Raw genomic sequence first — 27,225 nt, 5'->3', positions numbered from 1 at the left:
AACCTTGTTCACACAAATTACATAGTTTGATTCCCAAGCTAATTTTTGGTATGTTCCAGCAGTTAGTTCACTCTCACCTGGAATGAATAATTAAATTTTTTTTAAATAGTTTTCGCTTTTTTTCGAGACTGGAACGTACTATCTATTTTTTAAATTGTTGTCGGCCAGGTCACTAACTCTTTACTTGGCTTCTTGTCTCAATTAAACACTATTACACTCCTCGTGGTGGCATTGTTTTAATCTTTTTTTGGTTAATACAATTGAGGATCAATTTGTTGGCCATTAATTTGTTGGCCATTATGTTCTGTGATTAGGCTTATGGGGCTTTTATGACTTTTACGAAAATCCTGATATTTAGGGGTCATAGCACAAACTAGACAATTTGCGCTATTGTCTAAACGGAATTGGAAGAAGATTGTTGGGAGAACTGGCTGGTGTAGAGACTGGCTTGACCTTCCTCCTGGAATTTCGTTTGACATGCATGATTTCCCCATTAGACTCCAGATTTCGTTCTTGTCAGTAGCTGCTTTAGACAGTGTCTTCCTTGGAACCTCGGTCTTCCAATTGGGAGTTTCGATCTATTAGAGAAGGGCGGGGGCGCTCCTCGTCAAGAAAAGGATGTTTATATGGAGAGAGAAAAGGGCGATACTTGTCATTTTCTTTAGACAATGTTCCCACATATTTGATCTGTTCGTTCACAATGACTGCCCTTTTCTTTCATAAGTGTTTTACAGTCTCCTTTCTACACTTTCTTATGAAACAAGGAGAGTTATTCAGAATGCGGTAGAAATGAAATTTTCGAATTGCTTCCGCGGAAGGAGTTCATCCTATGATGAGGTTGGAACTAACTTTAATTTGTTCGGTTTGTTAAATTCCCATTTTCAGCCTAATTTTGGATATCCTATAATGTCTTAAAAAGGAAGCATAACCTCTAAGGGTCTATGGATACGTAAAATGGATGTTTTAAAACTGCATATTCGGTAGTAGTACTCACTGTGTTTAGCTATAATAAAAAGCTGAGGTTGATTGAAATTCTGGTTTGTGTTCATGAATTCTGGAGTTTGGGAGTGGAACTTATTATTTCTACGAGTTTGATCCAAAGTGAACAATAAATGGGAGTAATTTCTTGAGCAGTAGGGAGTGCAGCCAAATATAAATCCATGCTTCCTGCGACATAAGAAATAATAGTTCATTTTGTTGGTTTTAGTTGTGGAAAAGAACCTCTATCATTTTAGAAGGTCTTGTAGAATTAATTTCAAGGACTGTGATGACTTTTGGGTTGAGCGTATCAACATTTCTCAAAACCCTAATTTAGCTTTGGTGCCATGTCACATGCAGTGGTAACTCCAGATATTCGGGACGTGGAAAAATAATTTTGATAATTTGTTTCTTTTGTTTTTAGTCGACATATTGTCGACACATATTACCCAAAATGAGCTCCCGCTTCAAATCTTTGCCATCAATTCTTAGAGAAGTCGAGTCTTGTTTCGGCGGATCTTATTTTGCCAGATGATAAAATGTTTTCATGTGGACGGATTTTTGCAGCGCTTTTTTTTCGGATTAGAGTTGGAAATTTGTTATTTTTTTGTCGACAAAATTATGTTTAAAGCAAGAACGATCTTACTGTTTATGTATTAGTGTGGACTAAGCCTTCCTGTTTAGTGTGACTAGGCCATATGTGGGGGGAGGGCTTAGGGCTCGAGAATATGGGGGATCAAGTAAGTAGAGTAGTTGAAAGGATTTTACAGGACCAAGAAATACAGGCATGGCAGGCCCAGCGTTCAATTTCGAGTTCACTGCGGCTTTATTGTCGGTCGAAGGAGATTTGGGGTGAAGTTTTATTTTTTAAGGGGGGTTTGAATAAGAATGAAATAAAGTTATTAATTGAAATGAGGGCTGTTAGTTTCCCACTGAGCCAAAGAATAAAGGTTATCGGGAGGGAAAGGTAAAAGGCGGGTCCTTTTTGTCCTATGTGTGGAGGTTTAGATGAGAGCGTGTATCACTTGATGTGTTAATGTGAGGAGCTGAGTGATTGGAGACTTGAAGTGTTTGGTAGGGGGGTTTATGATTTAGAGGGGTAGGTAAATGTGTGTGCAGATGAGTGTTTTATGGGTATGAGAAGCTTGGCACGATTCCTTCGTCTTGCGTTGAATCATAGAAGTAGATTTCTGTAGGATTATGTTAGGTTATGTGCAACTTTTTTGTAATGGTTTTTTGTTTATATTTTTTGCCATGGCCTATGGGCTTTTAGTGCGAATAAATTCTATTCTATAGGTCAAACTATAGTACACTATTTATATTCTTTCCCCAGGTGCCTTTTTTTTAGAATTCTTCCAGATCTTAAACAATTTTGCTTCCAATTGGATATAGGAGCGGAAATCTCATACCGACATCGCTTGGTCGTTTTTGGTCCATAGATGCATTGATAAATAAATAAATATATTATTACATCTAAATATTATTAACAAATTATACTTTCAAATTTAGTTTGTGTTAGTGCAATTTTTATATATCATGTAAACAGCTCAGTTTTAGTCCTTCTTAGTCCTATATCGAGTATGTCAATAAGTATTTTTATCTCTAGATATAATTTGTAAAATTTATAACACAACATAAAAATTATAACAATAATATAAAAATTATATTTTCACCTGATAGTATCTGGGATGTTCTTGTCGGACAAGTTTAATAGCACTTTGGAGCGCAAAATTAAATCGTAATAAGTTAGTGAAGTCTCTCTGGGACTTAAAACCAAGTCGAAAAATCTTTCTGGCCCAAATCAGAATTCTCCTCAAACCAAAATTCACGAAAGTTGAATATATAAGGCGCTACGTAACGAGGAAATAGTGAGAGTAAAGTCCAATGCTCAGCCATGTATTTGCTGCAAGGAAAATTTGATCTTGTCAAAATACCTTTGATATTGCAGATGTGGAACCAACTAAGACGCTTCCTTTGAGAACAAAGATTAATTAATTAGAAATACAATATTTATAGCTTTGAAACAGAGCTGCTGTCTAATTTTGTTTAATTTTTGGTTTATTTTACCCTAGTGTGTTAAAGATGCGATAGTTATGGGCGCCTCCATGACAGTTTAGTTTGGGATCAATAATTAATGATCTATAATTTTTCCTTAAAAACTGTTTAGTCTAGTTCTTAAAATTATTAATATTTATAGTTTTTTGTAATATAAATATTTGTTATAGTATAAAAATTATAAATGTAAGCATAAATATTTATAATAATTAATATTTATAATTATACTTCTTTTGTAATTATCCAAATTTATATAATTTTTTATTGAGATAATTTTATTGAGATAATTTGAGATAATATATAATAAACAATTTGATTTTAAATGGTACAAGAAATGAGCATTGATTTTCTCTGCAATTATAGGAAATGCCAAAGCATTGACCTTAATATGTAGTCCATAGTACTGCAAACCTGTCACAGCACCAATTTGCCTGAGGTGCACTGACAAATGCTTTCTTATTGCATCTCGTTCAAATATTTTGCCTTGCCAACCTCCCAAAAGATTACATTTTACCGCCAACATCCATCATAATGAAGCTGAAAAGAAGTTTCTGCCGAGTACTCGAATCTTCGCACCAATGTGGTTTTTGTGATTTCATTCTAATACCATTTAAACTGTATATACCTTATATCTAACTCAACGCTTTTTGTATTTCAGCACAATGTTCATTGAAACTCCCGTCCGCTAATGCATTTGACCAAAATATTAACACCATCTGTTGTTAGCGATCTTAAAAAACTGACATAACTTGTGCCGTTGTTAGTAATTGAGCCAAGCTGTTCTTGCAGTTCAAGTTTTTTTTTTTACTCCCCAACTTCAAAGAAAAAAAAGAAGGAAATATAAAAGGCAAAAAGAGCTAAAAGTAAGAGATTGGAGCAGCAATTAGGTCTTAGTGCGCCTATCTTTGATTGAAGGCCTTGTCCGCAGACTCGGAGGCAGAGTCAGAGGTATTGCCATATTCCACATCTGTGATAGACAACACATTGTCTTTATCTTTGGTTCAAGATCATAATCGCTGGGTTCCTTTGTCAACACCGAATATATAGTAGACAAGACAGGGTTTGCAGCTGTAGAGTTAACAGCAGACTCAAAGGCAGAGTCAGAGACATTAATTCGTACACCACGTGTGCCATAGACAACGCACCGTGACATATGTCGTTGTTGCTTCAAGGTCTTCTTACCCACTATTTTTCTTTCGGTGCACCAAACATAAAAGAAACAACAGGATGTAACAAAGTCTGAGGTTCTTAATACTATATGTCTGCCATAGACAAGGTATAGCCTCCATCTTTGATTCAAAGGCTGCTACTAGTTTAGTACTTCCATTCTCCGTAAGGAAACACTATAAAATTCTGGAAACCGCATTAAAACACTCTAAATGGTTATATTATTTATATATGCAGACCTTAAATGAATAAATATATAGCCCATATTCTATAAATATAATGAATTTTCATTAGCGCAACTCTTTTCTTATTAGTCATTTAACGGCAAACGGTGAACAAGCGGTAGGACGAAAAGAGTCGCGCTATTGAAAATTCACTGACTGTATGTAACTTGGGTTATATTGTTGTACAGTAAGGGGGTGGGGAGAAAAGTTTCAAAATCGGCATTTTGGAACAACATAATTAAGTATTTTAGAATTTTTGTTAAATAGTTTCCAGGATTTTATAGTGTTTCCTTGTGGAGAGTGAGAGCACTAAACTATACCCGAAGTCTTACCCCACTAGGGGAAGGCGTCATAACATCTAACCGTCAGGAGCACTAACTTCAGGACATCGACAAAATCCGTCATAATATCGACAAAAATCCGTAAGAACCACTAACCGTCATAACATGTAAAACTTTAAAACTTTAGTTTTTTGGGGTCTAGGGAGGAGAAATGTACCTAGTTTAGGTTAGGTTCTAACCTAAACTAGTTATAGAGGACTAGTTAGAGGCTTCAAAACATATTTTAGTACCAATTTTAGCAGTGATTACCGTTGGTGGCCCTGTTTTCACTAATCTTAGTTCACAACTAAAAAAAACAAAAACAATAAAACATCGAAACCTTTTTGCCTTTATGACCTTTAGTTTTCTATTGTCTAAAATTTAGTAACAGAAAAGTTAACTTAACTAGTTAACCTAAACTAGTTATAATTGAAAAAGTATTTAAAATATGCTATGCTTTACCCCACCCCCCTGATGCGCAAATATATATCCGAAACTTGTTTCTAAACTGTTATATACTTAATACTACTATATAAACTTATAAATTTTTTTGTCGATGCTATGGCGGTTAGTGGTTCTGACGGTTAGATGTTATGGCGTTTAGTGCTTGTGACGGTTAGTCGAAACGGTAGCCCCCCCCCCTCCACTAGGTTCCTTCGTGTACAAAAGCCAAATTAGAAAAAACAGGATTAGTTCAGGTAGAATCGAATGCATGATCGTCGGCAGAGTAAGAGGTATCACTGGTATACATCTTCCAACGATTGACAGATAAATAAAAGTTGTAAAATTCCAATTAGCAATTTTTAAAACAATTTCTTGAGTTTTTTTTGTTTATTTGTCTCTTTAAGTTTTGAAGAAGTACATGTAATGGTTGCTTAAGAAGCAAATTCTAACGAACATCACTATACACAAATACAACGTCAATTAAAAGAAAGGAACAGAAATTAGATTAGAAATGTACTTTACCACGACAAGTAAAGAGCAAATTTAAAATTTAGAACTTGCATAAACTAGCTAATTTCAGTTAATAGTATAACAAGCCCGAACTTGGTAAAGGGCGTACATATTATAGTGATCTCTTCACTATTTAGAAAAGTGCAAATAAATCAGAGCATTAGGATCCTTCAAGTACATCAAGATCACGGAGACAGAACCAAATATGCAGACGTTGGCTGGGAAGCAATGTTGATCGGCCATACACAGTGTGTCGGCCATTTTTGTATCATACTCCTTGCTTTTAAGCAACTGCTCTTTAAAGCAAGGCAGTTGTCGCTTCTGTAGACATTGCCCCTCCCCTTGTCCACAACCGTTATGTGCATTACATGACGTAAAACAGCTAGCAGACCCATTCAAAACTCTTGAGTAAGACAAATGCTCTCGAAAGCCCAGGAACGTATGTGCACCCACATTCGACCATTTTTACGTTAAATTTTTTTTAACGTTACGTTAACTTTTGCATACGGATGCTTCAAAAACAATGATCATGACTGAAAAAGTATATCGTTTAAAACCTTTTATTTGGAGGTCAAGGGCTCAAATGCCCGTTCTTTTTTCCGTCACGGAGATTTGGAAGGCTTTTCAACTTCATCTCTGTATTGTTTTTCATATTTATTCCTCTTTCTTCTTATTAATACTTTCCTCTTTCTTTCCTCTTTCTTCATATACTTATTAATGCACCAACAGCGTAAGCGTTCTGAACTTAGTAGAGGGTTTTGAAAGAAAAAAAATAAGATAACTTTTGAGCCATACATGGAAACAGGCACGCACGCAAGAACATTTTGTTGGGGATCTAATATAAAAAAAAAAATAATTTGAATAAGAAATGCCGAGAAATTCAGAATTTTATTTTTATTTTTCTGTGGCTTAAGCCTTAGACCTTCCCTTCGCACGTTCCTGCATGAAAATTAAATAAAAAAAAACAGTTTTTTTAACTGAAAGTAAGGAACGACGTTAAAACTTAAACGAACAGAAATTATTCCGTATATGAAAGAGGCTGTCCCCTCCTCAACGCCTCGCTCTTTACGCTACAGTTTTTTATTGTTTTAAATAAATAGAGTTATGAGAAAGTCAAACTTTAGCGTAAAGAGCGAGGCGTTGACTAGGGGGTGAACCCAATCATATACGTAATATGTTCTGTCCGTTTTAAGTTTTGATGTTGCTCCTTACTTTCAGTTAAAAAACTTGTTTTTTATTAAATTTCTGATCTTTTTTTTAAATAATGCTGGCAAATCCGACGCCCCCTTCATAGCAATGTCCCCTCCCCCATGAAAACTTCCTTCATGGAAAGATCCTCCCACATAACCCCCGAACCAACCCCCCACCTCTCCCCCCCTTCTACCAGAAAAAATCCCCCTGAAAACGTCTATATACTTCCCAATAACCAATATTATGTGTTAACATTGGGTAAAGTTCATAACTTTCAGCCCTCCCCCCGGGGACTTCGGGGGATTAAGCCATCCTAAAAGACATAGTTATTATATTTTCGACCATGCTGAACAAAATGGCTATCTCAAAATTCTGATCGGGTGACTTTGGGAAAAAAATGAGCGTGGGAGGGGGCCTAGTTGCCCTCCATTTTTTCGGTCACCTAAAAAGGGCACTAGAACTTTTAATTTCCGTCTTAATGAGCCCTCCCACGATATTCTAGGACCACTGGGTCGGTACGATCACCCCTGGGAAAAAACAAACAAATAAACACGCATTCGTGATCTTTCTTCGGGCAAAAATGCAAAATTCCATATTTTTGTACACAGGAGCTTGAAACTTCTACAGTAGGGTTTTTTGATACACAGAATCTGATGGTGTGATTTTCATTAAGGTTCTATATTTTTTAGGGGGTCTTTCTCCCTTTTTTCGAAAATCAGCCAAATTTCCTCAGGCGCATAACTTTTGATGGGTAGGTGTAAACTTGATGAAACTTATATATTTGAAATCAGCATTAAAATTGAATTCTTTTGATTTATCTATTGGTATCAAAATCCCGTTTTCTAGAGTTTCGGTTACCATTGAGCCGGTTCGCTCCTTACTCACAGCTCGTTACCACGAACTGTTTGAATTCATTTTTCATGTATTTCCTTGCTGTGCGGTTATTTGTGCATCTGCAATATTAGCGTTGCGAACTTCTAAGAGGGTTGCAGAAAAAACAAATTGTATTTATTGGTCGTAAAACATTGCATTGCCCCTTGTTTTGAGCAGCTGCCCCTTAAAATAAGATTTTTGTGTCATTAGTGTAAACAAAATCGTGTTTGAGTAGCTATTTTATTTTAGAAAGTTCATTAAATCAAAGAGAAAAGAAACTAATTGTTGTGGATCATGCACATTAATTTATTTCGTTGACGTTGCCAATCTCACAGTCATGCGAGGGGACCAGAGGTGAAGGTCAATTGCTTGGACTAAGGGAAATTAAATATTAAGCATCTGTAACTTAATAATGAGGTTGTAATGTCGAATAGAAAGAGTACATCACGCCGAAAAAAAAAATCACTTTTAACATTGCATATACATTAAACTACTATTGCGAATTTTTTTTCATCAACAATAAACATGTTCGTTCCTAAGAGAAAAAGAGACATTTCCTCCCTATATTTTTATAGGAAAAAGTGTGCTTTAATTTCATTGAGTTCCATATCTGACGTGTTTTCGTAAGCCGATCACATTGTTCTTAGTTCTAGATAGAAAAATAGCCTGCCTTTTAAAAAACCTGATTAGCTCTAACCTCTTCTGCGACGTTTTAGTCGATTGAAAACAAATATGAAAAAGCTAAATTCCACTTATGGGTCGACCGTGTGAAAGTTTAAGCCAGCACAAATAAAGGAAATTTTTCAAGCTGCCATATTTTTTTTTCCAACTATTCCATCTGTGTCCCTGTGCATATTTGTTTATTCTTCTGTTTTTTCTTCTTGAATTCGTAATTCAATTGAATGATTATTATTTCGCATATTTGTTTTGAAACGGTGAGAGACAAAATTCAATTTATCATTAACTGATTTAAAATTGTCCTTACAGTATACTATTGTTTGTTTACGTTTCTGCAAGATTTTTTTTTTATTCGACATATCCAATTTGATTTACAAAGTCAAAATATCGGTGACTGTTTCTCTGCTGAGCAGTATGTATATTTAGTACGAAATAATTCAACATTCTTGCTGTAATAAAATGTCATAATTTTATTTTTGTAACGTGTTTTTCACAGTCTGATTTTGATCAACTAAGCCGACGAAGTAAGCTAAGAATTTTAGTTTAGGATTTTAGTTAGTAAGTTTGGTACTTCCGCTTTTAGGAACTAAGCGTTTAAAAACGAAAAGCGTTGTTCAAGAGCTGAATTTTAATAAAATACATTTATTGAAAAAAAAGGCTATTTCGACAAGAAAATTGGTTTGTATCTGGAATAGTCATAACTAAAGTTACAAACAGCCTTAATCTAAAAGAAAAATCTGAAAGCTGAAATCAATGAATTCAAGTTGAAGATAGGAGATAAATGATTTTTCAGTGGACTTATTTAGGTATTTTAGTTTATAAGTTTGGGACTGTTTTATGGACCTTGTAAAACGAGTGGTACCTGTTCAAGAGCTAAAGCCTGATTTTATCAGGTCTATTTATTAAAGGAAAAAAGCTGCTTAGCTGGAACAGCCATAGCTTGATTCACAAACAACCTTAATTTAAACAAAATCGTTAATTATAAAATCAATTAATTTAACGTGAGTTTGGCAAAATAAATAATTTAACAGTGTGATGGCTTAGCAATACACAGCAAATATCCTCTGACGAACTTGCTAAACTAGAATTATAAGGAAGGATCTTTGAGTATCACTTTTCAAAAAATTGCTATATATCAAACGCTATAAGCTCGCTTCTCACTGATCTACTGAGGATCACTCATGGAGCAGGGATATGTATGGGAAGCAAATTAAGCTTTCTGAGGTAGAGGGAACCCCGAGACGTCCATCAAGGCTGGTTGAGGCTTAACGCAAGTCAATATATTGATGAAGAGATAAAATGACGTTTAGATTAACGCGTTCATTCTCAAGTAAATGAAGTAGGCAACCCTGTCTTAAGTAGACAAAATCATTGTTCGTTGTAAATCAAATGCCAAGTGACGCCCTTTGAATTACTATAACTAAGATATCAATGTAGTTATCATTTAATGATGGTTAGAAGTAAGATTAAAGGATATACATTGAAACAAATGCTTGCATTATGTTTTTATAGTAGATTGACAGGAATGGATTTTTATGTATTTATAGTCCCAGTTCATGCAAACTATAATTTATGAAACTAATCACACCTCATCCCTAACTCATAAAGTACATGCCTACTTTTAATTGCGATGGGGTTAAAGGTCTGCTCGGCTGGTCATCTTTTTTCGGCGCTAAATAGGGATGATCTCTATCATCACTTGTAACATATTGTTTTCCAGCAAAAAAACGTTTACCCTGGGAACGATAACCACTGTTGGGGTCCTATCACCCTGCTGATACAACTGGGTCCTTTTGATTGCTACCTTTGACGGATACGGGTATGATGAATTATACCCGATGTACCTTACTGTGGGCGGAAGAATGGTTGGATAAATTGGACGCTGAAAAATCTCTCTCGCATTGCCTTGTGCTTATCTCTTGTGTCTCGTAGATAATGATTATTATAATTATAGTTTGGGCTATATAATTATTTCTCTGCTGTTATAAATATGTACCAGCCGGTTTCCATGCAACCTAATGGCTATTTGTCTGAATATTGACACTGTTTATGCTATAAATGATGAAACCAAACTGCCCATTTTTGAGAAAACTGGTAGAACGCTCATCTTTTTTTTTCAAAATGTTTTTTTCTTGTGTACATGAATTTAGGCCTCAATGCTGGCAATGTCGAACTTTCCCAAATATCATGCCTCATTTCACCATTATCACTTGCCCAGAATCTCATTCAGTGAATCTTGTTTCCCTGAATCTTTTTCCAGGATTCTCCACTAGGCAATTTCACCTAAACTTTGACTAGAAGGTCCTTGCGTATCCTTCAAGTTCGGCCTCGGGTTACACCTAGACCGAGAGGTTTCGCATTGAGTGTGACCGATTATACCCGTGAGCTTGCTTTGTATACGCAAGGAGGCATGGATCTGAACTTGACACATTGACCTAGAGTTATTTAGAGGCTCACAATCGTCCAGTTTTTTCAACGTTACGATTTATAACGCTAGGTTCTACGCTGGACCTGGTTTGTTTTTAGTCTTTTTATCCCGTATTAGCATATGTTGAAATTCCTTTCAAGGAGTCAACATGTGTTTATTTTATTACGGATACCCCCCCCCCTCTTTCTCCTTGAATAATTATTATGTAAGAGGATATTTTATTTACCATTTAGTATCGAAAGCTAAGAAAGCTAAATTAGCATTCCATATCAAATAATATAAAAATAAAAAATATGAAGCATCTAAATAAATTGAGTAATAAAGGATTCTCAATAAAAGGAACAGTTTAAAGAAATTATAACAAACAAAAAGTCTTAAAGAAAAAAAAATAAAACAAAACATGGAACTTCAGTTCTTTAGTTTAAAGCGCATGAATTAATAAACAAGTCAAAACTGGTGGCAAAAAAAAACTGCAACAAGTTGCAATATGGAACAAATTATTCTATATTGAAGAGCAATGTCGTACCAAACTTTTCTTTAAACTATCAGTTGATGAAATACATCTCATTTAGGTAATTGTTGTTGTGAGTTGATTCGCACTAATAGATATGTCAATGTTATGGTATAGGTATGATAAGTATATTTTGGGTAGCCTTTCTTAATAAGGAGGGTGAATGTGCTTACAAAAAAAGATAAAAATGCATCAACGCCACGTCAAACGTCTTGTGCTAGTGACTCGGAGAGTTTAAAACCAGCCTTTCTCTGTCTGCAATGATTGATCATCTGGGGTGGAACTAGGTATCTTTGAGGAACGTCATAAATGCACAGGTAGTAACTGTTTTAATACAAGATCAGTGTAGAATAGGGCTGCCATATCTAGCTAGAACACTTACGGGACGAGGCTAGGCGTTTACCCCTCCCCCCAAAAATACCCCCAGTGGAAAATAGACTCCGGGAAATACCCCTCCCCCCGTGGAAAATAATCCCTCGCGAAAATAACCCTCCCGCGGAAATACCCCGTGGAAGATATCCTCCCCTCCCGCGGAAAATACCCCCCCTGAAAAATGTTTGGTTCCAAAAATTTCCCTGAAAATTGGTTGATATACAATCACTTTCGACTTTGAATGAGCATCCTCTGAACTTTTTACGACCATGAGGTGAATTTGGAGGTGGGTATAAAAACGGGGCAGTCCCACTCTTTTACAAATAAACTAAAAAAACAAGTTTTTTTTAACTGAAAGTAAGGAGCGACATTAAAACTTAAAACGAACATAAATTATTCGTATATGAAAGGGGCTGTCCCCTCCTCAACGCCTCGCTCTTTACGCTAAAGTTTGACTCTGTCTCACTACTTTGTTTTTTAAAACAATAAAAACTTTAGCGCAAAGAGAGAGGCATTGAGGAGGGGAAAGCCCCTTTCATATACAGAATAATGTCTGTTCATTTTATGTCTTGATGCAACTTCTTGATCTGTGTTAAAAAAACTTGTTTTTTTAGATAATTTCTGGACACTCTTTAATTCAGCATTGAATTTGGCTAACTATATATGAATAATTAAACCGAAACTCACTAACTAATTTTGCTTTTTTTGGCTAAATGGCATTCATGAAATTTTGTTCTGACGTAACTTACGAATTAACTTACGTAACGAATTTCTATATTCGTATGTTTTTATTGCGTATATTAGAGAGTTCGCTCCCTAGTCAATACCTCGCTCTTTACGCTAAAGTTCGAATTTTGTTCGAATCACAAACCCCTGAGTCACAAAGGCCGGTTAATTAGAATAGATAACTCTTTTGAAAGTACTAAAAAACTTTAGCGTAAAGACCGAGGTATTGACTAGGGGATGAACCCTCTCATATACGAAATAATTTCTGTTCGTATTTTTAAGGTTGCTCCTTATTTTCAGTTGAAAAAAACTGGTTTTTTTATTTAATTTCTGATCGTTTTTTTAATAATGCTGGGAAATCTGGTGCCCCCTTCATGGAAATGTTCCTTCCCCCCAGGAAATATCCTCCATGGAAAGATCCTCCCCCGTAATCCTTATTCCGACCCCGACCCCCCCCCCCACTGGAAAAAAAATTCCTCCTGAAAACGCCTGTATACTTCCCAATAACCAATACTGTATGTAAACAATGGGCAAAGTTTATAACTTGCAGCCCTTCCCCCGGGAACTGCAGGGGATTAAGACATCCTAAAAGACATATTTATTAGATTTTCGACTATGCTGAACAAAATGGCTATCTCAAAATTTTAATTGGGTGACTTCGGGAAAAAAATGAGCATGAGAGGGGGCCAAATTGCCCTCCAATTTTTTTGGTCACTTAAGAGGGGCATTAGAACTTTTAATTTCCGCTCAAATGACCCCTCTTACGATATTCTAGAACTACTGAATCGATACGATCATCCCTTGGGAAATCAAAAAAAAAAAAAAAAAAAAACATGCATCCGTGATCTTTCTTTTGACTAAAAATGTAAAGTTCCACATTTTTGCAGATAGAAGCTTGAAACCTCTATAGTAGGGTTCTCTGATACGCTGAATCTGATGGCGTGATTTTGATTAGAGTTCTATGACTTTTTTGTATCTATTGATACCAGTAGATACATCAAAAGAATCAGATTTTAATTCTGTTTTCAAAAATATAAGTTTCATCAAGTTTAATCTTACCCATCAAAAGTTACGTGCCTGAGAAAATTTGGCTGATTTTCGAAAAAAGGGGAAAGACCACCTAAAAGTTATAGAACCTTAATGAAAATCATACCGTCATATTCAGCGTATCAGAGAACCCTACTGTAGAGGTTTCAAGCTCCTATCTACAAAAAAGTGGAGTTTTCCTTTTTTTTGCCAGAAGAAAGATCATGGGCGCGTGTTTATTTGTTTTTTTTCCTCGGGTGATCGTGTCGACCCAGTGGTCCTAGAATATCGTAGAAGGGCTCATTGGAACGGAAATTAAAAGTCCTAGTGCTCTATTTAAGGGACTAAAAAACAGAGGGCAATTAGACCCCCTCCCGCGCTCATTTTCTTTTGTTCAGCATAGTCGAAAATCTAATAAATATGTCTTTATGATGACTTCATCCCCCACAGTTCCCAGGGGAAGGGCTGCAAGTTATGAACTTTGCCCATTGCTTACATATTGTATTGGTTACTGGGAAGTATACAGACATTTTCAGGAAGGATTTTTTCTGGTGGGGGGGGCTGGAGGAGGGCGTTACTCGGGAGAATCTTTCCATGGAGGATGTTTCTTTGGGGTAAGGGACAATTCTATGAAGGGGGCGCCGGATTTCCAAGCATTATTTAAAAAACGATCAGAAATTAAATTTAAAAAAACATGTTCTTTCAACTGAAAGTAAGAAGTAACATTAGAACTTAAAACGAAAAAAAATTATTGCGTATTTGAGGGGGGTCTCCCCCAAGTCAATACCTCGCTCTTTGCGCTACAGTTTTTTTTAGTGCTTTCAAAAGAGCTATCTATTCTAATTAAACGGCCTTTGTGATTCAGGGGTTTGTGAATCAAAATTTTTTTTTAACTTTTAACGTAAAGAGCGTGGTATTGACTAAGGGGAGAACACCCTCATATACGTAACAACATATACGTAATAAAAAAAACAAAAAAAAAAAAACAAGCGATACGGCTCAATAGTAATCGAAACTTTTCAAAGCGTAATTTTGATGTCAATAAATGTATCAAAAGAATGGGCTTATAATGCTGATTCTAAATATATAATTTTTATTAAGTTTAGTACTACTCATTAAAGGCTACGAGCCTGAGAAAATTTACCTGATTTTTTAAAGAGTGGGGAAACATCCCCTACAAGTGAAAGAATTTTAATGAAAATCACACCGTCAGATTCAGCGTATTTAAAAACCCTATCACATAGGTTTCAAGCTCATATCTGCAAAAATCTGCAACTTTGTATTTTTTTGCCAGAAGAAAAATATACGAATAGGCTATAGAAGTTCGTTACGTAAGTTAATTTGTAAATTACGTCATAACCAAATTTACAGACAGCCATTTAGCAAAATAAAAGTAAAATTTTTAAGCAAATTTTGTTTACTTATTCAATGACGGTGAGCCAAAATAAAAGCTCCATTAACTAAAAAACGATTAGAAATCAAATAAAAAAACAAGTTTTTTAAACTGAAAGTAAGGAGCGACATTAAAACTTAAAACGAACAGAAATTATTCCGTATATGAAAGGGGCTCTCCCTTCCTCAACGCCTCCGTCTTTACGCTAAAGGTTGACTCTGTCTCACAACTTTATTTTTTAAAACAATAAAAAACTTTAGCGTAAAGAGCGATGCGTTGAGGAGGGGACAGCCCCTTTCATATACGTAATAAATTCTGTTCGTTTTAATTTTAATGTAGCTCCTTACTTTCAGTTTAAAAAACTTGTTTTTTTTTATTTAATTTATCTGAAAGCTCAATGAGAGTTGGGATGTTTTGGTATTAAAATGCGCCCTTTGAGGTATTTCCCTCCTTCCGTAATTAGCCAAAATATTTTTCAAGGACTAAACAAATTTCACTGTCTTAGGTAAATTCCCTGTTGTTTTACAATTCCAAACATTTACATTCAAGGACATTAAACCTCTACATCTGGTTCTATGGTTGCTTTGTAGTTAGGTAGGGGGTAATGCCTCAAAGGATGCATTTTAAACATCCTATGCTCCCACACTTTCATCGGATGATCAGATTCTACTATGTTTTAAAACAGGATTGGTGTTGCCTTCAAATCCGCCCTAATGGTGGATGTTAATGAAATAGATTTGAGAAAGAATACACTCTTCACAAGGAAAACATACGCTATCTACTGATATCTATTGAAGCCACTATTTAACTCCCACAGTTACTTTAACTTGATCTACTACTCTTTAACTTGATCGTGTACTACTCAACGGGAAATTAACGATTTTTATCAAACCGGCTAGAAAATCGGATCAAAAACTTTTCCCTCCTTTCACAAATTTCAAATACAGTATACATAGAGATATAAGTTATTCTAGTCCATATAAATGAAAAGTTTATTAGATATATGCGCATTTTTTTTTCTCCGTGGCAGTGTCGTTTTAAAAGTGGCCACGTTTATCAATACAAAAAAAATATTAAAGTAGTTAAAAGTACGCAACTTTAAACTACGTACTGTTTCAGATAGTACACGTATGTTGAAAACTTAATTGGCATACTTAAATCCCAAGTTCGGAGTATGATTTTAACGCTCAATAATTTACTCAAATAATTATAGTACGGATAAATAGAAAGGTATAACAGATAATGGACGAAACGATTGTGCATATTAAAGAGCCCCTTGTAGCCCCACAGAAAATGGTCAAATGGAGGTTTCTCAGAAATTATTGAGCAAAAAACTAAATCATGTGTAGGAAACAACTTTCTTCATTTGATTTCTCGCTATATAGAGACTTGAATACCATTAGTGAACCTTTAAGTTACCAAGGACATCAAAACCGAAACACCTTTTGGCCTCTGGACTCATCTTGGTTGTATTAATACCGGAAAACCCCGATTTTCTAAGATTTGTTCTGTTCTTGTGAAGAATCCGATAAACACGCGATAATTGTATTGCTAACTTCAGATAGGCATTACCCGGTACTTCTATGAGACGCTGTTTAAACAAAGGGTTTATCACTCCGGGAACTATATTTAAACTTTAGTTTTTTGGGGTTTAGGGGGAATAACACGTACATAGGTTTGGTTACGCTAGGTTAGGTTACGTATTTAATGTATACTATGCTTTACCCTCCCCCCCCCCTAATGTGCAAATATATAGCCTAAATTTGTTTCTGAACTATTATATTTTCATCTATTTTTTTTATTTCATTAGCATTAATGAAACCTCACTTCTCTCGTGTTTATCGGATTCTACACAAGTACCGATTTTTCTTTGGTTGTTTCAGATTTCTTAAGTGTTTAGGTTAGCATCGCATGCTACGAAACTATGCAATAAAGTACAGAATTCTCAGGTTACTCAAATGAAGGTTGCAAAACAGTATTTTTGAAAAATGTCCGTCTTGTTACTAGACTGCATTTATGCCTAGGGACGAAATGCGATCAGCCAAAGCGTGGCAACTTCTTTTTTGAGTCAGCTTAAGACTTAACCAGATACGAACCTCTCTTACCTCCCCCCCATAAAATTGCTGGAAATTCGGCCCTGTTGTTACTCAAAGAGACCCTTAGAACAAAGAGACCCTATATTATCTGTTATAGTTGGTTCGAATTATTCACCCCTTTAAAAATACAACAATCCTTTTCAAAGAGAATAATATATTTATTTCTTCTTAATAGAGGGCTAGAAACTTCGTCTGAAGATTCTCAAATACTAGTTATAACCGTGAGCAGTTTGATGAAAATTCAAAGTTGTGGATAAAGGTGAATAACATTCTTCGTGTCGTAAATTTTTCTCTGCAATAGAGTTGCAAAGAATTACTATCATTCCTTAAGATTGTAATTTCTATTGTTTTACTACAGTTTATATAATTATCCAGTGTGATCTTTCCCAATCTCACCCATTATAAAAACCCAGATCGAGGTGCGAGTGCTCCAGAGAACGTTTTTGCAGATATAAACATAAGCGACATTAGATCTTTCCGCGGATAGACAAAGAATAATCACTTGCAGAAGAAATACTGGCAAAACCACTTCGCTGGCTCAACCAATAAGCGTACAATAAGTGCAGAAATAAGTTGGAGATGCTTTTTGTTCGCACCGAGAATGAAGACCCAGAAATCATCTGCGGTAAACTTACTGGTATATTATATAAACTGTGTGTTTTACAAAGTAACCTTCACCCAAAACCAAAGTATATAACACATAGGCCTACTGAAAAGTACTGACAAAACTCTCCAAAAGTGGCCCCGCGTACCTCAGCGTCTCTATATGAGAAATGTTGTACTACTTAATCGCTCCGAGCCAATAAATTAAATTTAATACAGCTTTTACGGAACAAGTATAATCACCTACGGAACTTGAAAAATTTAGGCGCCAGGTTTGCATAGGTCTGGAATCGTCTCCTGAGACGCGGACAAAGGGTCACTTTTTTTGTGTGGAGAGGATAGGTTTTGTCAGTACTTGTTGCATGTGTTTATACTTTGCCCATAACTAATGTTAGATATTTTTCAAAGATTTAAAACCATCCTATCTTAATAATACGATTGTATTAATTTTTTGTATGTTAATAGTACGACAAAGTAAGGCGAGGGTATAAAATCTTTAATCCAGATAATCTAGTTTTTTCAAGGGATGCTCACTCTATCTTTTGGTGTATAGCAGTGGCAACTCTCAGAGTAGCACAAGTCATATGCACCAACGGCAGAAAACGCAAATCTCCGGATTGAGTGCATATGCAATGGGAAATAGGAGTCTGTCATTGCTGTGGAATCTCATCAAGTTTGCGATATTCCAAAAATCCCCTGAATTTTTTTTACATCCTTTCAATAGTTTGAATTTACGAGATGTGACGGGGACACATTTTTCAAAATCAATGGGGGTGAATTTGTTGTTTTATGTAATTTTTTTAAAATGAATATACCTCAAAAAGGCATTTTTCAACGAAATTACCCATTTTAAGTATTTTTCAAAATTTAGAGGGGATAAAAATCTAATGTGGGCTCCCACCCTTAATAGACGTCACTGTTTATTTTTCTGTTTTGACGAATATCGATCCCTCTCGAGCACGAAATTGATATCTGCGCATGAGCTTGATTCTGTTTTACTTTTCTTATGATGAGCTGTTTTTCCGCTGTCCTAGCAACAGTTGTGTTTTTGTGAACTAACAAAAAAATTTTAGCTTACAGTTTTAGAGAATTTGAATTATCTAAAAACGTTTTAGAGAGTTGTTTTAGAAAAAATGTTTTAGAGAATTTGAAGCATAAATATTCGAAAACTGATAATGCAGCAAAGAAGAATGCCTAGTTTGTACGCTATAAACGGTAACAAAGAATCCGTGACTGCTGAGATTATTCACAATTAGATTTCTTTTTTTTTGGTTTTACACCAATATCTTCAGCCTACTAGCCTAGTTGGCTATATTGAATTCTTTCCATGATTTAATTTTATTGAATATTAAAGTCTTTTCAAGATTTCACTTTATTGAAAATTGAATTCTTTTCAACATTTTTATTTAAATGTCCCACTCAATTAATTCATATCCGAGAATTGTTGGCTTCAGTTTTTGTCAAATAACAGCTCTTTTTTCCATTAACTAACAGAAAAAAGACCCATAATCAACCGTCATATTCGGTATTCAGTTCGTGTGCTATTCCTTCTTAAAGTTTTTGCTCTATAAGGATTTTTTTGGTATATTATTGTTTTGCAGTTTTACATTTTAATGTTTCAACATAATACGACAGTTCTGCTGTCCCTCGATAGATGAGATCTAGCTTTATCCATTTTCCGAATTACTGCTACCAGCTACCACTTCTACTGCTACCATTTACAACTCAGTGCAGCACCAAGCCACCGGAGGTCAACATAGCTGCGCCCGTACCTTCTCCATCCCAGTCGATTCGAAGCTTCCCTTTTTATACCCTCCCAAACAGTTCTAATCTTTGTTAAATCCTTTTTTACAACATTCTTGGGCTTTGCTTTCCTTTTTTTCTGAGATAAAAAATATAAAAATTTTCGGTTTCTCAAACAAGTTTAAATGATTGTCTAAGAAAAATTCTAAGTAGCTTCATAATTCTGAATCGACAAATGGGTAGATCTGAAAAAATTTCAACCGTAACCTATAAGTATCTTCTCTTTTCGGTACAAGCTATAGCTGTAGACTTTTCGCAAAATTGCGTATTTCGCAGGGAACATAAACCATAAAGGCGATGAAATCATAAAGTATAGTTACGGTTATTTTAGTGGCGTTAATTCACGAAAATATGAAGGTTGGGGGCAACTTTTTTTTCACGAATCTAGGGGGACGACAAATTTTCTTTTTTTCCCCTCAATTGTATCAATGGAAGTACGGAAATAAGGCTTTGTTCAACAGATATACCAAAAAAATGTAATTTTTTTTAAATCTATAGGGGCCAGTTGCTAACACCTCGGCCCCAAATTGACGCCCCAGTGCTAGTTAGGATTATATTTTTTTGTAGCTCAAGACCAAAGAAAGACTAGGTTACTATCATTGTCATGCGCAGATGTACGGGGTCAACATATTGAAGGGAGATTCAGGGGATTGGGTAAAGGATATGCCAAGAAAAAAATGTAATGATAAGGAAAATTGGTACTTATTAAAAATCCGATAAACACGCGAGAAGTGAAGTTTCGTTAATGCTAATTAAATAAAACAAAATAGCATAAACATGTAATATTTTAAAAGCAAATTTGGGCTATATATTTGTACATTAGGGAGGGGAGGGGGTAAAGCATAGCATATATTAAATACATAACCTAACCTAGGTACCTTTTAGTCCCCCTAAACCCCAACAAACTAAAGTTTAAATAAAAGTTTCCGGAGTGAGAAACCTTTTGTAATGCCTATCTTTATACAGCGTCTCATATAAGTACCGGGTAATGGCTATCTGAGCTTTGCTTTTCTCGACGCGTGTTTACCGGCTTCTTAATTCTTCTTCTGGAGTTTTTTTCAAATCTATTTGGGGTCCAGTAACCTTAGAAATTTTGATCCTAGTAAAAGGGCCATATAATTTGAAAAAATGGCTGTTTTCAAGCATCAGTTGCTGAAATAGTTTGGGCAAGTTCTGATGAGTGAAAATAGCATTACGAATAGACTTCTCGTTGTATCTGTTTTGTTTTAGCAGTAATGCTCTAAGTATACTAATTTCGTGTGTGTATGACCAGGTATGTATCTAGATAATGGATAAGCGCAGTAAGGGGGCTCAGGCCTTCCCTCCCGAAGCCTCAAGACCTTCGCGATTTTCTCTTTACTTCCTGTATGCTTCATATAATTCCCGTAATTTTGCTTTTTTTCAAGTCCCGCCCCCCTCCCCTTCAGCAATAAATTTCAGTGTACGGGTCTGACCCAGGGAACATAGTTTCTCCAGAATATGCTATATATCTTAATTTTAGTCATAGTTTGCAATAATTTCCATATAGTATTCCTGTTGTTTGCTGGCTTAACAAATCGGCTGTTGTACCACTACAGTGTGATCCCAGCTGCCGCAAGGTTGGGCGACATGCCTGCTAACCGTCCCAGTATAAAAGGCCCGACAATTAAAACGTCGACCAGTAATATGAAAACAAATTTTTTTAGTCCCCTCTCCTGCGTTTGTCGCTGTTTAAATGGCTGATAATAGGGCCGTTCTTTTACTCATCTATGTGCTAAGGTCTTACATCTTTTGACAAAGAACGCTTAAAAGTGAAATCTTAGCGCTCAGATCTTACATCTTATGACGTTCTTTTGCAAACGTCTTTCATCATTCTGCTCTGATCAGCGGTCTGAGAACAATGATGAGTATATCATCAAAAGTTCTCTCATCATTGTTCTATATGGCAGAAAGATGGCGTCTTTCACACTTTTTGCTAAAATCAGTGAGCTGTAAGATCTTAGAACAAAGACGAGCTAAAAGAACAGAAATCTTTGCGGAAAGATGAGAGATCTTAGATGTAAAATCTTATGCAAAAGAACGGGCATAATGTTTATCAACTGCCTTATTCTTCTATTAAATAAAACCGAAAAGACGCCCCTTCTTTTTACTCTGTCATATAAATCCTTCATACTTATTAATATCTAATTAAGGATTATTAGTTAATAGCCGATTCCATCCTCTGAATAAGATGGGAACACATTGTTAGAAAAAAAGATTACTTTAAGGGAATTACTTTCTTTCACCAACACCTGGGATAATCCCATAATATTTCCATATACTTGGCTCCCTACAACAGCTGTGGCTCCTTTCTAAAACCATTTTTATCCCTCACTTCCATCGGACTGTTCAATTGTTTTAGTTCTGGGATATCTTTTGAAAAATCGTCCAAGTATTCCCCGTAGGATTCGATGACTTATTAAATATGGAATATGAAAGCTGGGGAAAAATTATCCAAATGGATATTATTGTTTTTGCTCCCGTCTTACATGCTAGAAAAAGAAGATTGAATTGTTCAATATTTATGGTTTCTGAGTAATTTTTTAAGAAGTTTGATAAATGAACGTTTCAATATTAAGGTAAGTCATGATGGAAGACGGTGATTTTGTCAAGCGAAAACGATAAAGCGATGTCACTTTTTGAATTCCGGCTAGCGTGTCTCATAAAAAGCAAAATTGTCTTAAGGTTATGATTAAGGTAAACGTTAGTCATTTTTTTTTATCTTATAAAGGGTACCCACAGAAAATTTTTAGAACTGCCTAAGCAGAAAGTTTTATTTATTCAAGAAAAAAAAAATGGTAATTTCACACAATTTTTTATGGTGTGAAATCCAAGTGCCAAAACGAAAGTTGACACCAATCAAGATGCTAGCCTTAAGGTATTCCAAAAAAGGAACGTCTAAGATATAGGATGGACAGAGGTAACTATAATTGAATACCTTATTTTCAGCTAGAATAAATGGAATAATCAAAAAAGGGAAATAAAGGGAAATGTTAAGTTATCTTTAATGAAGGCCGGCAAAACCTACAGTACTTATATTTCACATCTGGTGATACTCTTCAGAGGGGAAGCAAAATATTCAAAAATTGGAAAAAAATAGTCATCACGTTAGAAATAAAACAAATATGGTAAAATGGAAAAAGGTAAAAAACTAATTTCTAACTATACTTCTTTCCGAGTCAAACACTATACCAGATACGGCACAAAACAATGCTGAAATGAACGAAGTGAGGAACAAACTGTGCAAGATAAGGGATAGAGACATGTTGTTTTCTTCTAGGTCTTGAAGAGCGCAAACGTGCAGACGATAAGCTGTATTTTCCACAAAAAAGGTAGCGTACTCTTGGCAAATTATTAAAAAATTTTAAACATTGACACTCAACGAATACAATTTGCTAAGTCAAGCCATCAAGCAGTAAATTAAGTGAGCTTGTGACCCCACAAATCTTGTAGTGAAATTACACCAATATGCGGAGTTCTCCCATAATTAAAACTTGGCTTAAAAAAACCTCGAAACAGGCGTTAATCTTAAAAGGAATGTTAGTTCGAAAGTTTGTGTAACCGTATGTAATAAATACGGCCGTTTTTAGCTCGAGAATGTTACGTCTATCCAGCTTTAAAGGCACGTGCAATAAAGTCTTCCAGAATGAGTCTATGAAATTAGATGATTTATTTGTACAAGATATTGCATTGGCCTCGAAAATGGTGTCAAAACGATGAAGCAATCGTCAAAAACAACCTTAAATGACTTTCAAGGTGTTGCCAAGTTTTAAAAATCATGTTCACCAACTGGTGCCCGCCAAGCGTGGTGGAACTCTGCCCAGCGTTTGGCTTTTAAGCCTCTTATTTGAAATTTTAAGCCAGCCAAAAGAGCGAAAAGTTTGGCTCCATGTGATAGGTTCTTCCTGTGTAAAACTTTTAGCCAGTAAAAACAATAAAACTTTTCTTAGTGACAATATATTTTATAAGTAGTCCCAGAGAATGTTTTTCGAAAAAGTTCAGCCCTTAGAAAGGGGGTTCGTGTCTGTAAGCTTCGATACCTGTCAGTATGAACCGTATTTTTCCAGTAAATGTGTAGTATAGAAGGAGGACCCCTAGTTCAATCTGGATGACCCTACTCGGGGAGCAAAGTCTCTGATGCCCTTCCCTCCTTCAGTCCTATTGGCATATATATGTGTTACGATTTCTTTTAGTGATTTACCAGGAGCAGATGACTTTCTCGCCTCACCCCTGTTTTATTCTTCCCCCATAAATATCTACGAGCTTTTTTTTCTTCTTCTAAAGCTCTTGCCAAACCTGACGATCCAATCTGCATTTCTTTTTTAAATTCAGATCAAGACGAAAAGCATATAGAGATTGATTTGTGTGCTTCCATCAATAGCCTGGGTTCACACTCTAATAGCTTCATTCTGTTGCTTCTTCTTTTGTCATACCACTACAGTGTGGTAGAAGAAAAAAAATTGTCGTAAATCTTTAGAAAGGTTTTCAATGCGCGAATGAATGGGTCGTTATAAATCGACCTGAAATTATAACAATAAAGATTGGATGTGAATAAATGTTAACATGACAAAGGCCTGTAAGTTGTCTTGATTTGGAAAGAATCCACTTGGGAGGATTATGGAAGGTTTTTCTTAGCGGCTTGAAAATTTTAGGTTTAGAAGCAACAAAGTAAGATATCTGATAAGCTGGCTAAAATGTATTTGCTATTCATTCTGTAACCACACATGAAAAAGAAAGCCGTTTTAGGCATTGAATTCATAAGGCGTAATCCGTGAAGAGAAGCTTTGAGTTGAACTTAATTTTTATTTTAGAACAGGCGTTCACCACTTTCTTGGGCCATGCCCCTTTAAATCTTAGAACTTGATCTCTCATCCCTTTTGAAGAAGCTACAAGACTTTATAAAACTCCGATTTGTGTTTATATCATATTAGGTTATTATATTGAAACACTTTCTAAAATCACTCCCAAGGTTGAGGGTATCTCAGGTTAGAAATCTATTTTTGAGAACTCGGGAAACAGTGCGCTTATAGTATTAATTGGTCAATTTAGAGTTGGTATGGCATTTGAAGGGGAGAGAGCAAGTACTCCCTCCCATAGTAATAAAAAAAAACCTAAGGAGTCCCAGAAAAGGCTGATCGGAGTATAAATGGGATACCCTAGGGTTTAACTATAATCCCCAGCTTTCATTTCAGCAGTTTCCTGTTCAAACTCGAACTACCCATAAATAAGAACATCTTTGTCTCTAAGGAAAACAGTTAGGGAAACGGATACAATCTAAAGTTAGTTTCTACTGCTCTCATTTGACAAAACGCCTAACAACTGTATATGCAATTGATCCAGTAGTCCAACAGTCCGTTTGAAAGAGAGTTCCCACAGAGAAAAACAGAGTTTACTTGTAAAAAATTGTTTGAACAAAAACATTTTCCTTGTTTTGGTGGCTTAGAATCTCACACAGGAAAACCAATCAGCAGGGCTGTGTCCAGGGGGGTACCCGGTTTGAACCCCGGCCCAGGAAATTTTTGTGTGACTCGAGAAATATTGCCAAAAATGCATGTAAACAAATTTTTGTTGGATTTTGTAAAAATCCAACAAATTTTGTTGGATTTTGAAAAATCCTGTTTTTCATAAAATCCTTCCGATCAAAGATTTCTTTCCTCTCCGAACCAAAATCCTGCATACGGCTCTGTCAATCAGGTAGGATTTAAGTTTTTCTCCTGGCTTATTGTTTCACTCAGGAACCAACCAGGTTTTAAAAGAGCAGGGCTATGGGTTTACCTTTCTGTTATATTCTTAAGGAGTAATGTGGATTGGCTTACGAAAATACGTCACAGGCGTGAACTGATGATATTAATGCACGGTTTATACCACAGAATTTAGGAAAGTAATCTCTCTTTTTGGTAGTCCCAAATTTTTTTTTCATAAACTGGAGAAGTGTTTTGAAAATGATACTCAGCGATCGCTAATCAAGCTCCTTCGACATGTCTCGTTTATGCCGGACGATGTTTTGTTTCTCCTGCTTATTATAGTCTATTATTACCAATATAACATATCTCATGGTAACCCTTTGAGCCTGGGGTCCATCTGCATTGACATTCTATTTTTCTAGCCTGTGACACGGTAACAGAATTGTAAATTATCAAGAAATTAATAAGTATTGCAAAGTGAATTTAATGAGGGTGTATGTCATTCCGTGATTTTGTGTTTAACATTATGTTATATCTATTGATTTTTGAACAGCTGGGCATTATTCTTATTTCTTGTTTGATATCATTTGTCTGATAAATTATTACTGATTTTCCAAAGTCGGGTGTGCCCCAAGCCTAGTCACAGATCAATTAATTGATTGCAAGATACGGCATTGTCTATCTTTCCTTGTAGGATCAATGTGGCTTAAAACATATGACTGGAGGACCTTTAGAAAGTCTGATGATCGGAAAGTATGTTTTGTTTGATTTGAAAATCATTACCCCGCGCGTCTTCTATTGTAAAGTAGCGTTCATTATTTTTTGGGTCCAGTGGGTGTTTAGAAATGCGTCATAAGCACATGTTTTCGCACGTGAGGAGTCTCTTGTCAAATTGTTCTTGGTCTGAATGCCAGCTTTTGGAACCATAGCAACGTGTCGAGAGAACCTAAATGCTCAACAGCCTCAGCTTGAGTTGGCTGCGCCAGGTTTGAGACAGTTTCCTGAAGGATGAGCTTGTCTGGCCCATTATGAACTTGACTTCTGACTGGCATGATGCAGTGATATAGTTCACTCTTCCTAAATGCTTAAACTTGCTCTATTGTCTAGTTTTCACATTGTAGATCGAGTGTAGATCAAGTGTTTGCCATACTTTCTGTTTCGTTGACATTTATCTTTAGGCTAAAAGGTACGGCAACGTCTGTAACATGATTCAGGTATTGCTGGATCCTATACTTGTAGAACTAAAGCTAAGTCGACATCTACGAGTTTCATGCTATCTAACTGGATTCCATGACTGTCGCAGGTCCAGAGAATATAATCAGTTATGAGGGTAAATAACAGCGGTAATGGCACCCAACCTTGCGTCACCTCTGTCATGCCGAGGAATTATTGAGTGTTCCCATCACTTGTCTTCGTGTAGCGTTCTTTGTCTTTGTCAAAGGTTTTAATTATTCGGACGAGCCTAGCAGGAATGCCACCATACCGGAGGACCTTCCAAAACCTTTGGTGATCGACGGAGTCAGATGCTTTCTCGACGTCAATGAAGAACAAACATTGCGTATTTAGACATTCATTTGCTTGTTCTAAGAGTTTCTGAAAATGAATATAAGATCAGCGCATGATCGGATTCGCCGGAATCCGTGTTGCTCCTCCCGATGGCGGCTGTTCAATGAAGGTTGGATCGTGTTAAGGAATATGGTCACCAACAATTTGCCAGGTATTGAGACAAAGCCAATACCTATCCAGTTTTGCAGTACGCCTGCTGCGCAATATTTGTTGCGGTAGCCGAGAATATGGGTTAGGATGTCTACATATTGATTAATCTTTGGTGCGGCGGTAGTGATAGGCTCTTTTATCTTAGTTCACGAAGTTTTGTGAGAAGATGTCCCCCATTTGAATTATCTCAGAAAAGAGAAAATCAATCTGCTTTTAAGGTCATTCACGCAAGGAGAACTTTTTTGGGAGTGACAGGGTTTATTCATTAAATAGTAACTTAAAGGAATCTAATATGGTAACCACAGGACAGCATGCCCCTTAGCTCTCTTCTGTCTACATGCCTGCTTGAGAGACAGTCTTTAGCCTGAAAATGCCAATTGTTTGTACATCTTTATAAACTGTCTTTTAT

The 27,225-nt window shown here is 35.9% G+C and overlaps 2 protein-coding genes across 3 annotated transcripts in view; both read left to right on the top strand.

Annotated features, from left to right (window-relative positions):
• Positions 1 to 27,225, top strand: part of MED18 (mediator complex subunit 18) — a 447,146-nt gene that overhangs the window by 78,261 nt on the left and 341,660 nt on the right. The window lies entirely within an intron of this gene.
• LOC148948438 (uncharacterized) overlaps positions 4,292 to 27,225 on the top strand; it is a 105,591-nt gene continuing 82,657 nt past the window's right edge. Inside the window, exon 1 of the mRNA XM_089094927.1 lies at positions 4,292 to 4,309. Coding sequence (XP_088951053.1) covers positions 4,292 to 4,309 — 18 coding nt within the window. The remainder of the gene's footprint in view (positions 4,310 to 27,225) is intronic.

Source organism: Artemia sp. Qi Xiang Cuo, chromosome 9 (assembly GCF_049724085.1).
Source record: "Artemia sp. Qi Xiang Cuo chromosome 9, ASM4972408v1, whole genome shotgun sequence".
NCBI lineage: Eukaryota > Metazoa > Arthropoda > Branchiopoda > Anostraca > Artemiidae > Artemia > Artemia sp. Qi Xiang Cuo.
This window is presented reverse-complemented; position numbering and strand designations above follow the sequence as displayed.